This window comes from Vulpes lagopus, chromosome 9, assembly GCF_018345385.1.
Source record: "Vulpes lagopus strain Blue_001 chromosome 9, ASM1834538v1, whole genome shotgun sequence".
Classification (NCBI taxonomy): Eukaryota; Metazoa; Chordata; class Mammalia; order Carnivora; family Canidae; genus Vulpes; species Vulpes lagopus.
In genome coordinates, this window is record NC_054832.1 from 9,557,284 (window position 1) to 9,571,613 (window position 14,330).

The 14,330-nt window shown below is 36.6% G+C and overlaps 1 protein-coding gene and 1 pseudogene across 3 annotated transcripts in view; one reads left to right on the forward strand and one right to left on the reverse strand.

Annotated features, from left to right (window-relative positions):
• Nucleotides 1-166: 166 nt before the first annotated feature.
• EFR3A (EFR3 homolog A) overlaps nucleotides 167-14,330 on the reverse strand; it is a 105,887-nt gene continuing 91,723 nt past the window's right edge. For all 3 annotated transcript variants that reach the window (XM_041768894.1, XM_041768895.1, XM_041768896.1), the window contains 4 exons: nucleotides 12,361-12,409; nucleotides 7,403-7,506; nucleotides 6,840-6,889; nucleotides 167-2,536 (listed from right to left, as the gene is read on the reverse strand). In XM_041768894.1, coding sequence (XP_041624828.1) covers nucleotides 2,431-2,536; nucleotides 6,840-6,889; nucleotides 7,403-7,506; nucleotides 12,361-12,409 — 309 coding nt within the window. In that variant the 3' untranslated portion in view covers nucleotides 167-2,430. The remainder of the gene's footprint in view (nucleotides 2,537-6,839; nucleotides 6,890-7,402; nucleotides 7,507-12,360; nucleotides 12,410-14,330) is intronic.
• LOC121499216 lies at nucleotides 9,888-10,037 on the forward strand (annotated as a pseudogene).

The following is a 14,330-nucleotide window of genomic DNA, read 5'->3' on the forward strand; positions in this document are numbered from 1 at the left end:
TTCAGGAGCATAAAGGGTGTATGTGTGCACATGTGTGCGTGTGTGTATTCAGACGAACTCCAATGATAAACTCTACATAAGCAGTCAAAGGCAACACAAATATAAGGAATGTTTATGTTAGCTAATTAACGTCAAGGAAAAAATGAAGCGAGTGTATACGCAAAAAGAGAATGATAACAGTTTTATTATTAAGTTTTAAATATCTACAAAAATATAGCCATACGATGAACTTCAACAAACCCTAAACTTTCAGTCTCCAAATTGGCTCTAATATAGTACACCCATTACCTGGCAGGATTTCCTGCGATCTCCTGGAAAGGACAAACCAAAGAAAAGCTCCACTTCTGGGGAATCATTAATAAGACCAGCTCAGTAATCTAGGATATACAGACGTCTACTGTGATTTAAAAACAACAAGAAAAAAAACCCACAACAACAATTTACAAACAGACTGAGAGAAAGGTGTGATAAACATTAATTCAAATGGTTTTCCTTTACATGCAATACATGCATTTTTTTTTAAAGCACAGAAACTTGACATTTTGTAGAGCAAAGTTTGTTTTACATGAGTGCAAATGAATATAGATCTCCTTTACTTATATTATTAAATTACATATATATTTTTTCCGTACAAAAGCACACAGTGTTAATCTATAAAATGACATCCAAGTGGATGATGATTGTTTTTGCATGTCCCCCTGCTTAGATTTCTTTTTTTAATGCACAAAAAAATAACAGATTTCTTTAAAAATACAGAAGAAAAAAGGGAAATAAAAATTAAAACTTGGCCGATCATATGATGATACTTTTTACCTGATCAAGAGGCAAAGTTATACTGACAGCTGCAAGAAGGCCATTCAACATCTCCACTATTATTCTTGCTTACCTACATTTAACACTGCCCAGGAGGGCTGAGTACCATTTTATGGGTTTAAATGATCAGGATCTTCTGCAAGATTTTTCAAGATACTGTACTTGTTTATTCAAAACATACGGGGTACGCTTGTTCTTTTCTCACTTCCTGACTTTTTTCTGTTGTAAAGGTACCCAATAATCATAAACACAAACTTATAACCTGCCATTCTCACCGTAATTTTTCAAACAAAAACAAAAGTAGTTTTTGAACTACAAATTTTGATATGTATATTTGTTCTTTGTAAAAAGAAACTGAATCTGAAAAGGCAATATACTTATAAACAGGTTATTCTATAAAAATGTCCTGCGAGAATTTTCTAAGAGTTGCAAAGAAAGTTGTTCATTTTTGCTGTGTGATGGAATTCACTAAAATGCACATAATTTCAAGAAAACACTAAGGGCCTGTGAGCACACGTGTAGAGTACACATGTAACCTTGATAGCTTAAATCAACAGAAGCTTACACTGAGGATCCTTAGCTTGCCTGCTAAAGCCATAGGCACTCTTTTCAAATGTAATAGAACAAATCCTAAACAGATGCATATGGGTTAACAGTTGAAATTTACAAATTAAAAGTCCATCTGGAGAATTTTTTGACTATGAAGATTTTAAACAATGCACAATATAAAAATGTAAATAATGTGCTTCTGAAAGAAATCAAAACATACACACTCTTCACAGGTGAACTAGTAGCTGTTTTAAATGTCTTTTTTTTCCCTACACTAAATATAGATCTCATTTAATTAATGGAGCCACAGCAAAATACTACTATAATTTCAAAGTATAATTTGTAAACTAATACATCTCATGATGTAAAAAAATATTGCACAGTTTGGTGTGCCAAGAGTAAGCTCTAAGCTTCTCTCAAGTAGAATGCTTAAACCCTTGGCAGAAAACACAGTATTACAAGAACTAGACACTTTTAAGTATGGCGATTGTAGGGTTGGTCATATTCTAGGAGTATTACCATAAACAAGTTGAGGAATGCCTATCACATGTTGTTATATATTCACAACATCTAAAACATGGGGACAACAAGCCACAGAACACTTTTGCAGCCCCAAGATTAGCAATATATTTGTATATATTTGCTTTTGCAGATAACTGAACACAAAAGCACTTCTACTTCTAAGCGGTTGTGTAGATGTTGAAGAAATACAGTAGACACTTCATACATCTTCAACCCTCTGAAGGCAAATTTTTAAAAATTACATGTTTGTGAAAAGTTTAAAATACACTGTTTAACTATGGAATAATGGGAGATCAATACATGTCGAACTTCAAAAGCCAAGAGGAACCGCAAAAGAAATTATCAGGGCAGAAATCCATCTTCAAAAGCACTCCACATCACATTTGGTTCCACCATTTCTAACGTGGTATGCGCCAAGCATGTGGTTAAAGAGAAGTCTCACCATTATTCTCCAGAAGTATGTTAACACGCATTAAGTAAACCCTGAAAACTTGGTGTGGCCTTAATTTTTAGGCTCCTATGCTGAGGTCTTCATGAGCCAGCCACTCAGTACACACACAGATCTGGAAACTTCATCTCATAGACTGGGACAGACTGGTACTGGGCATGCCCAGAAGTAATGGTCAGAGTTCCTGATGGACTGGGAGGAGGGCTGTAAGAGAACAAGTCACTGTCAACAGGTACATTGGAAGTCGTTCATTTCACAGAGCATTCTCTTACCTACCTGCACACAGCAGAGTGAGACACACCTTGCATCGTTATCGATGCTGGTTAGCTACAAGGCTATGGAGGAAAGGACTGTAGTACTATCAAGCTGTTCTTAAGTCTAAACCAGACATTTTCTTTTGAATATGTGTGTGTACAATTTCTCATAGTAGGATTACACTACATCCATTCAGGTAAGCTTGCTCTGTGTCATTAGCAGAGATATCTTTCATGTGTACACATATTATCCTTTTTGCTGACAGCATAATATTTCATACTGTTCATTGATCTAGTCCACTGGATATATGCACACATCATTTTTATCCTTATTGTCTCTAGGTTTATAGTCTTACAAACAGAATTTCTTGAAGTATACTCACAATTTTGACTTTGATACATATTGCCAGATTACTAGCAATTTATACTTTCAACACTGGAGTGCACCTGTTCTCTTTTTTTCTTTAATCTTTGCTAATCTGGCAGGCAAAAGGGGAACCACTCATTTTTAATTTTGGGGTTACCACTAGTAGTATATATCACTAAGATATCTACAAAAGATTTAGTATCCACTCTGTTTCTTTTAAAACAAATTGTCTATTGAGTCCACTTCCTATATTTGTACTCCAATGTTTTTATGTTATCAGTATGGGAAACTAATTTTTTCTTTTTGTATGATACAAATGCTTTTCCACAACTGTACTATTTGAATCTGAACCTTATGTTTTGAGTTTTGTCTTGCTGAAAAAAACTGTACCAAAAAATCCATACCATTTTCTTATGACTTTCAGCTTTGTAATATGCTAAGGAAAACTTTCCCTAGACTAAAATCACAAAAAACATTCCTATATAAATTCTAGTATTTCCACATAGTTTCCTAAACAGAGCTAAAATTTTCTATTTTGGTAAAAATAGTGAAGAATCCTCCACCCTCCCTCCTTTGTTTGTCAACAGTCTTTAGTAGTTGTCCAAACAAGATTTACTGAACATAATACCTGCTCTTTTCCCTGAAAACCATGGACATTTATATTTCAAATTCTCCTTTAGTCTACCTAACTATACACAAGTCCATCCTACTGTGGATACCAAAGATCTATCATGCTTTCCTACCTAACAAGGATCCCTGTTTTTCTTTCCATGACACTTTCTTGACTGTTTTCTATTGGATTTTCTACACACTGTCTTTAGCATCATTTGTTCAAGTATAAAAAAAAAAAAAACCCTGAAGATTTTGACTAAAACTGAAGATTCATCTGCAGAGAACTGGTGCCTTTAAAATACTTTCTATTCAAAGGTATGAGTTTTCACTTATGAAGTATTCTTATGCATACTTCAGAGACAGGATTATTTCATGTAAGTCATCAATAGTTCTTTGAGTTAGTGTTTTATAGTTATGAATATATGGGAATACATTTTCATTACCATTTGTATAGTAATGAATTTAAATAATGTATGCACAAATATTAATTTCATATAATTATCTAACTGTAAACTGTTCTTAAGCTATTTAGTTGTTTCTACTTTCCTGACATATTATTTTATTTCTGTAACTAATAATTATTTTGCAATCCCCATTTCAGTATTTGTAATACCCCTCCTTTTTTTTTTTTTACTGAGGGATAATTTTCAGAGTTAAATGCACAGATTTTAAGTATACTGTTCAACAAGAATTGACAAATGTATATACACTTGTATAATCACATCCCAATAAAGATCATGAACATGTTTGCTATTCAAAAAGTTCCTTTGTGTCCCTAGTTAATTTCTCACTACTCTCACATCCCCACATCCAACAACTGTGTTCTGATCTCTCCTGCTGACGATTAGAGTTGCTTGTTCCTGAATTTCATACAGTTATACATACAGCCTGTAAAGAATTGTCCATACAAGCTATACTCTTTTATGTCTTTTGTTCAATGTGTTTATTTTTTTAGCATAAAAAAGTGTTCCTGTTTATTGAATATTATTTCACTATATTAAGAATATCATTATTTGTCTATTGTCTATCTACTCTCCTGTTAATGGACATTTGGAAATTATAAAAAAAGCTGCTACAACATTCATGTCTGTATCTTTCTGTGAACATAAGTTTTTATTTCTCTGGGTAAATACTGAGAAATGGGATTATAGGATCAAGAGCAGGTATGTGTTTAACTTTGTAAGAAATTGCTAAAGTTTCACAAAGTACACATTTTACATTCCCACGAACAATGTAGAGTGTTCTTCTGTAGCGTCCCAATATACCATTAGGCTTATCCTCTGAAATTCTTTCCTTCACACACTGTGTCGCTCTGTTCTTGCATTATGACCTTGTTCTTTTTTAGTTTCCTCTTCTCTCCTAAAACATGTGACTATCTTCCTTGAAGTTCTTTAATGTACGTGTGTGTATGTATTTTTCTGTCCTTGTCTACTAATTCCAGTAACTGGATCATCTGTGGGGCTGCCTATTCTTACTATATTTTCCTGCTTCTCTGCATTTCTTATTACTTTCTTTATTGCAGGTCCAAGGGAATGAAAGAACAATGGAGACTGAAGTATAAGACTCTTCTGTTTCTCAAGGGCACAAACCCTGCCCTCTGTCTGTTAGGGAGAGCAGGGAAATGAACAAGAAGAAATCCATCCAACAAGAACAAAAGACTTCTTCATATGATGTAAGTGATCCAGAACTACTCCTTCCAACTAGGTGACCTTGGATAAGTCACCTGACTTCTGTGTTCCTTAGTTTCTACATTCGTCAAGTAAAATTAATTACTACCCTTTTTTTAAGTTTTGTTATAAATATTAAATGAAGTAATGCACTTAATATAAAGCCTAGAACAATGTAAGTGTTCAATAAATACTAACAATTAGTAGTAAGTGCTCAATAAATGCTATTAGTAGTATTTGCAGTATCAATAAAAGAGGATTAGCCATAATTTTTATCCTAAAATACTAAATCCACAGAGCTATGACGATGTGATTAAATGTAATATGGTGGGGTTCTAGCAATATTCCTTTTAAGAACAGTTATGGATTTGAATTTTGATTTTTCCACTCAGTAGCCAGGTGACCTCCAGCCAGTTATTTCTCTAAATAAAGCCTCAGTGTTTTTACCTGGAAGCAGGGGGTGAGGGGGCTGGAGAAGCATATACTTATCTTTTCAAGGCTGTGGTGAGAATTAGCAAAAATAACATATAAAACATGTTGCATAAGATCAATTACAAAATAGACCATTACTATTATAATTAACAGGCATCAAATAACTAAATGCTCACAGCCATCAATTTTATCTGATTCTAAGGTATATCACATATTGCATACTATAGTCTGATTTTCTGTTCCGAAAATTTTTAAATGAGTAATTGTTAGCTTAGTGGGGGTGGCAGGAACAGAGGGGGAAACGCCTAGAATAAGAGGTGGTACTGATGAAAACATGCCTTGTACAGGACAGCAGAAAAAAGGCTGAACTAAAAAAGCAAGTGGACTATAGCATGTACCTGTCTTTCCTATTTACAGAATACTGGGGCTGAAGCAACACAGACTTAGCTAATCAAGTTAAAGATATAAAAGACACAGCTGATGTATTAAAAAACCTCCAAAAGTATAGCTTTGAACTACAGCTCATCCACTGTGCTCCCTCAGACAGGCCAGCGTCCACACGGAGGTCGGCAGGGGGACCTGTGTAAGCGCTTTCCCTATAGGGAACCTGCCATTGTCTCTCTCCCGTGCTTCTCTACTTAAGAACCACCAGATACAAGCAGGTAATGCCATGACCAAGTATGTCAGATACCTTATGTTTGGGACATAAAGTTACAATAGGACTGAAATAGGTATGACTGAGGAAAATTTAATGATTCAAGCGAGCCGTATGCATAGGGAAAATCAGTCCTGCCCTGGAGACAATGGTGAGGTTGAACCATATAAAACTGCAGTTTTTTTGTAGGTCAAAATGGTTGAATATGACAAATTACCTGGTTAAACATATCATTAGAATGTGAAACTTCCAAGTTACCCAGATTTCCTTACGGCAGCAGGCTAAAGGAAGGAATGATCTAAAAAGGAAAGCTAGGACAGCTAGAAGACACTAGAAGCAATCCTATCGAGGTCTGTCCAGGGAACAGAATGACACCAAGACGGAAGCACCTCTGTGATCTTGTGTTCGCCCTAACTGAAAAGCACTATTACCTAAAAATATAATCAGCCACAAATCTATATAGGGGTTTAATAATTTCTATTTTGTTATTTTATTGCTGTTGTAGTAATAAAATCCTTACCGTATGGTGAGTTCCAATATTTGAGCAAGTCTATCATGAAGCAAATTTGCCTACAATGGAGAAAAAAAAATTAAGAATGGATTTCTTTATTTCCCTAATACCCATCTGTGCTAATACAAACACAGTTTACAGAGCAAAGCCGTAAGTGAAACCATGAAGCTGATGGTACAAAGTGCTTTCATGTTTTGGTTTCTTCTGTCCCATACACTGGAATTTAATGTAAAGTTCCTCTTTCATCCATTTCCTAGTCTCACTGGTAGAAACAAACCAAGAGACACGTAAAACAAAACACTCATAGTTAAGTCCCTGAAAACTACTGCCCAGAAAGTATCAGGGCAACAATAATCTTCACCATTCAGTTCGGGATCTGGCATTCCATCAGCCTGTACTACACACAGATATCACTGAGGCCTCCTAGCCAGGCTGTCAGGGTTCAGTCCCTACCTGATACATTCATTACCTTGTGTTCTGTGGATCTGCATAAAGCATACCACCTAATGACTAAGAAAATGTTCACAAAATAAAACTCCTCCCCTATCCCCTTTACCATGTGGCTTACTCACTTTGGATTCACATTGTGCTGCTATTTCTTCAAAAGGTGCTTTCTGGAATTTCTCTATCACAAGACGCCTCTTTTCCTTTTCCTGTTCTTCCATTCCACTGGTATCTATATAAATGTTTACAAAGACCCATTAAAGGAAATACAGATTTTCACAGAACCTTGCCAATGACCATAAAAGCAAATAATCTATAAATCAAAAATAAAGGTAATTTATAAGACTAGTTTTAAAAGGAAGAAAGCAAAAGACCAAACATCCTTGAAATGTCTATAACACTAGAGAGCAGATACACAAAATATTTTTTTTCAATATAAGGTAAAGCTATATCGTACAAGTTCCTTTCTCAAAGACTACCTCTCTCTTCCCCCAAAAAGCAGGAGCAGGACACCCTGCTACAAACCAAACAACGTCAAGGCCCTACCTGAAGGATAATTCTTTTATAAATATTCATGCCCTTGTACATGAGACACTAAATTAAAAGTCTGCTGGTACTGAATGTCATAGTGGAAATAGAGTCATTTGGAACCTTATTGTTTTAGCCTTTTGCACTTGTTGACAGTTTAAAAAGACGTGTTTTATCTTAAAATGATGTGAGGTCTGACCAAAGTTTGTGAGACAGTAAGATAAATGCCTATCTTGATACTACTAATATAAGTGTGAACATCTGCTTCAGAATATGAACCTGGGTGGTTCAGTCAGTTAAGCATCTGTCTTTGGCTTAGGTCATGATCTCTTGGGTCCTGGGGTTGAGCCCCGAACCCCACGTCCAGCTCCCTGCTCAATGGGGAGCCTGCTCCTCCCTCTTCTTTTGCCCTTCCCCCTGCTTGTGCTCTAATAAACAAATAAAATCTTAAAAAAAAAAAAAGAATATGGAAATAGGGTTAATTTATGGCTTATTTGGTAATGGTCTACTATAACCCCCCAGCAATTCTTTAGCTGTTTTGGTTTTTTCCTGGTTGAGAATTTCATAGGATGAATGCGCTTGTGTTCAATGTTCTTTAACTCAGGCTGCTTTTGAGGTGGATAATCTATAGGTCACAATCTGTTAGTTTTAAAAAGCGGAAATAGAAATAGCAGGTAGAAAGGAAACAGAGATTGATTTTTCCTCTGAAACTGTGGCAGGTTAACAAAACTGAAGAATTTATAGACTTCTGAATGACAAACAGAGAATTATTATCACCGCTCTGTTTTTCACTAGACCAGGGTAAGCAGCTCAAATGTGCCTGAGGCCAGGCAGGATACCTAAGTGTTTAAATTAGGTCATATAAAAGCAGCAGAAAATAAGGGTACGTGGGTGAGATGAGGCAGATGCACCCTGATCTGTGCACTCTTTCTGAAGATACTTTGAACTAAATTTGACCTGCAGGCACCAAATCTATTTGCCATGCATTAGGCCGTTCTCAAGGTTTTTGGTTTCAAGAGTCCTTTACATCCTTCAAAGTTGTAAGAAAGCCAAATTATCATATCCATTAATGGTTTTATTTTTATTTATTTTTTTTTTATTTTTTATTTTATTTTATTTTATTTTATTTTTAAATTTATTTATTTATTTATGATAGTCACAGAGAGAGAGAGAGAGGCAGAGACACAGGCAGAGGGAGAAGCAGGCTCCATGCACCGGGAGCCCGATGTGGGATTCGATCCCGGGTCTCCAGGATCGCGCCCTGGGCCAAAGGCAGGCGCCAAACCGCTGCGCCACCCAGGGATCCCACATTAATGGTTTTAGATTACAATATAAAACTGAAACCTTAAGAATATTTAATTCATTTAAAAACAATTATGAAACCATTATATGGCACCATAAATAACATTTAATGAAAACATGACAATACTTTCCAAAGTGAAATAAATTCCAGGAGGAGAGTGGTATTGTTTTATATTTTTGCAAATCTCTTCCATGTCTTGGCTTAGCAGAAGGCAGCTGGATTCTAGCTGCAAATGGATCCAACCCACTGTCAGTGTTATTTTGGTTGAAGTATATAAAGAGAATCTAGCATCAGAGAGACAGATACTGGGAAAAAGTATTCTAATAGCCTTTCACAGAACTATGGGTATTTTTTCTTGGACACTACAACAAAATTTGAGAAATGGTAGTTTTCTTAAAAGTTTGTTACAATATGAAATTTGAAATCTTCCTAATAGGGACACCTGGGCGGCTCAGCAGTTAAGCGTCAGCCTTTGGCTCAGGTCATGATCCCAGAGACCTGGGATCAAGTCCTACATCAGGTTCCCTGCACGGAACCTGCTTCTCCCTCAGCCTATATCTCTGCTTCTCTCTCTGTGTGTGTGTCTCTCATGAATAAATAAATGAAATCTTTAAAAAAAAAATTAAAATAAAAAAAATTAAACTTTCTATTTTAAAAAAATCTTCCTAATAAACATTTTGTAACTGGTTATGGTTAAAATCTATTGGTCAATTTTACACTTTGAATAATCTTCATGCATGATTCTGTAACATCATGCAATGGTCATTTGGAATACTGATCCAAGCTTTGAGCAGTGGCAGTATCATAGCCAATGAGGTTTATCCGAGGTGTGATTATTGCTAATTGGAATACTGATCCAGTGATTTATGCAGGTTGTCTAAATGTAGACATGACTCATTACACAGTATTATTTTTTAATCTTTTTTTTTAAATTTATTTATGATAGTTACACACACACACACACACACACAGAGGGAGAGAGAGAGAGAGAGAGAGAGAGAGGCAGAGACACAGGCAGAGGGAGAAGCAGGCTCCATGCACCGGAAGCCCGACGTGGATTCGATCCCGGGTCTCCAGGATCGCGCCCTGGGCCAAAGGCAGGTGCCAAACCACTGCGCCACCCAGGGATCCCCATTACAGTATTTTTAAAATCATATTTGTTAGTTACCACCACTGATCTCATTAGAAGCATCTTTAAATACCTGGGTGCTGTCAAACTCAGTGGTGAACAAAAGTTTTAAAATTTTAATTTTGTTCAAAGTGCTAATTTTATCATTAGAAGCAAAAACAGTGAGGATGGTTTGTTTTTTCTCTTAAAGTCACAGCTTCATTTCATTTATTTTCCAGAAAATGCCTACCAAATACCATAGGTTTTCTGTTAGTCTTTTCTTTTTCCTTTCTTTTTGAACTAAAAACGGCATTCCTTAAAAAATCAACTAGTTCAGGGGCACCTGGGTGGCTCAGTGGGTTAACCATCTGACTCTTCAACTCAGGTCATGAGATTAAGCCCTGTGTTGGGTTCCCTGCTTAGCAGGGAGTCTACCTGAGGTTCTCTCCCTCTCTGTCTGCCCCCCATCCCCCGGCTTCTGTACACCTTTTTCTCTCTCTCTCTCTCTCTCTCAAATAAATAAATCTTTAAAAAAAGTCAACTAGTTCAGCTTACAAATCAAGGCAGTCAAAAAAGTGCTTTATGTGTATTTCCCAGAGATGTACCCATGGGTTGAGATTTAATAAAATAACTTATATTAATTAAGAACATATACAAATGAAATAAAATATCACTTAAAAATAAATATGTGTGTGTGGTGCTGAAGAATATGACATGATGACTCTTGGTCTAGTGTGATGCCACTGCTTCCTTCATTCATGTTAATTGATGCAGTATAAGGCTAATAGTGTCTTAATGTTATGATGAAAATATTTTTTTGCTTGAAGGATCCCTTGAAAGAGCCACTGTAGGCTATCCAGAGGTCCAAGACATACTGTGAGCACCACTGTCCTAGACTGTAGATTTCTTGACATGTTCTATCTTGTTGCTGTTATTTTTAAGTAGGCTCCATGCCCAACATGGGGCTTGAACTCACAACCCTAAGATTAAGAGTCATGTGCTCCTGAGGAGGGCTCTTGATGGATGAGCACTGGGTGTTATATGTTGGCAACTTGAATTTAAATTAAAACAAAGGGGGAAAGAAAAAGAGTCATGTGCTCTACCAACTGAGCCAACTACGCACCCCACGACATGTCCTATTCATCTTCAAATGTCTCAAAATATCCTGTACCTTATATAAGGGCACTCAAAATTGCTTACTGAATTCAATTAATTTTTTTTTTTTGGTAAATTTGATGTTGTATTACAAAATTTTTTTTTAAATCCTCTGATGGATTAAGCTGAAAAGGATCAGATTTTCTTTTATGCATGATGTGTGCTAGAGCACTCACTTTCTTTGATACTGATTTTCTTATTCTAACATCTCTGAAAAAAATGAGAGCCTATTTCCACTCTATATAGCTTTACCAATTAGAAATGAATTGAGGACAAGATATCACTAGCCTAGTAGTAATTTATATTAGTACTTAATTGAAAGAACCATTTAAAAAATTTTAAAAACAGGCAAGCCATGTAAAATTTATTTCCATAAGGGCCAAAGGAGAAAAAAAAAATCATTCTTTATGCAAAGTGAAGAGATTAGTCAATTAGATGTGGGTATGAAATCTGGCATCAGCATTTACGAGCTACATGATCTCAGAAGAGTTTGTTCATTGCTCTGCTCCAATGTTCTCACTGATAAAACAGCAAGATGTAACATGGTCCTCTATTATGCCTATCTGCTAACAATCTCAGCCAGCTCCTTTCTCCTACCCCATTAGAAACACGCTTATAATTACATTACTGTGTGCCTGTTAAAAGTTACTCTACTTAATTCACTTAGAATTATTCAGAATTTTCATCCTCCCATCTCCTACAAAAGGAAATATGCTGTTCTCCTAAGTTCGTGCAGCCTGCATGTTGGCCACCAAATAAGTGTGGCATAAAATACACTGACATGCTTTCACGATTCTAGGAAAGTCACTCTACAGAAAGAAAAAGAACCACCTATGATAAGACAGGGCAAGCATAAAAGTCTAAAAAACGTAGCTGAGTAAATCAATTACAGATCGATGCAGAAACACCATGCAGCTTCTGTTTATTTGACACTTCATCAAGTACTAAGCGAGAAGCTAGCAAATCATTAGGAGAGTTAACAAAAATCTCACCAATTGCTTTCTTCAATGCTTCAAAGGTGATTTCTTCAGTGTTACTAACCTAGAGAAAAGTGATTTTAAGTAAAACAAAGAGTTAAGAAAGGTCAATATAAGTAACAGCTTCACCTGGTTACAAGTCATCTAAGAACTTTTACAATTGTTTCTCTTCTTTGTGCTGGCTGGATTTGTGACTATATTCCATAATATCAAAAAAAATCTCCATTTCTCCCTTGGTTTTAACAGTGGCCTGACTGCAGTGATTAATGCCAGGCTGGCAGTTTCCTGGAGGCAACCCAACCACCACTGTATTACAGACGTCCATCCCCTGTCATGGGTGTGCAACAAGATCTGAGTCCCCCTGACTGTACCAGGCTTCCCTAAGTGAACAGTACTTGGAGATATTCAAGGCAGGGAAAATATGTAAACTAAGTACTGTACACCCTCTATTAATTTTGGTGTCATATACAGCTTACAAATTAAAAATAAACTGAAAACTCAAAATGGTTTAAAAGCAAGAATCATCACTACTTAAAATAAAAAAAAAAGGGGGGATCCCTGGGTGGCTCAGCGGTTTAGCGCCTGCCTTCGGTCCAGGGCATGATCCTGGAGTCTGGGGATGGAGTCCCACATCAGGCTTATGCATGGAGCCTGCTTCTCCCTCTGCCTGTGTCTCTGCCTCGCTCTCTCTCTGTGTGTCTCTCATGAATAAATAAATAAAATCTTTAAAAAAAATAAAAATAACGATAAAAAAAAAGAATCATCACTACTTTGATAAGCATTCAATGAGTATAGACAATCAACATCTTAATCATATTCTGGGTCTTTGAAGGTCAACCATCAAGACCTATTTTCCAGAAACACCCTTTAATAAGAGGTTCTCCCCTTTCTTGCTTTGAGATATATAAAAGGCATGGAATCAACTGCTTTATGATAAAAAGTAATACTTTTTATGGCACCAGCACATTTTCAGGGGGAATAATATACCCAAGTTACTACAGTGTCTCTGAATAGAAGTTAAAAAAAGATACCTGAGTACTTGCCTGGGCCTCTGGTCAGCCCTAATTTTAGCTCATGAGCTTCTTTTCCTAAGTCTAAGGCAGCAAGACTAACGAAAGCAAGACTTCATGCTTTTGCACCTTAGCTTCTCTGTAATGCAAAGGCTTTAGCTGGAAATCAAAGCAGCAAGAGTTCCACTACCTCAGTTTTTCTACTGAGGGTGCATATTTCTAGTTGAAGTCAGATTAAACTCGGGAATCTTCAGTTGCTTTGTTCTAGATATTTGGAGCAGATATACAGGATTAGGCTCTGGCTCATTAATTATTTGTACCTAGAAGCAATCTAGTACCTCAATGACAAAAACCCACTGTCGTTCGTATATGTGGCTACCGAGTTTAGAGACTCCTGCAAAACAATTATATTACAGGGAAAAGGACACAGAAGAACCATGAGGCCAGCCTTCTTGTCACATGTTAAGTGTTAATTTATGACCCATTCCAATCTCAGGGAAGTGGAAAGTTAAAGTACTTTATTCCAAGAACTCTTCTCTACTGGTTCTTCTTTTCCCTAATTCGGATGATCACAATGCAGTCACTCTGTCCATCTGCTTTCTTGTTTTTAACCTTCTTTCTCAGACTCCCTTTATGAAACTTCTTGGCCATGCCCATCCCACTCTCAAACAAGCTATTGCTCTCCTGCCCGCTTCCTTATCTCCAGCCTGGCTACTGTGGGTCCTCCTTATCCAACCGTAGATTATTAAAAGGATCTATAAGCTGGCTTCTCTAGCTCCAGTCTCCTCTTCCTGATTTCACCTGGCCACGCTTCTGAGACTCCTTTCATAAAATCACAGTGCCCCTAACAACACTGCGCAAATCTCGATGTTTCCCTAACTTCCTACCAAATCACACACAAGCCCTCAGGTGGGTGACAAAACTTTCTATAATTTGGCTTCCATCTCGTTTCCCCCTTTCCTTTTATGAATCCCG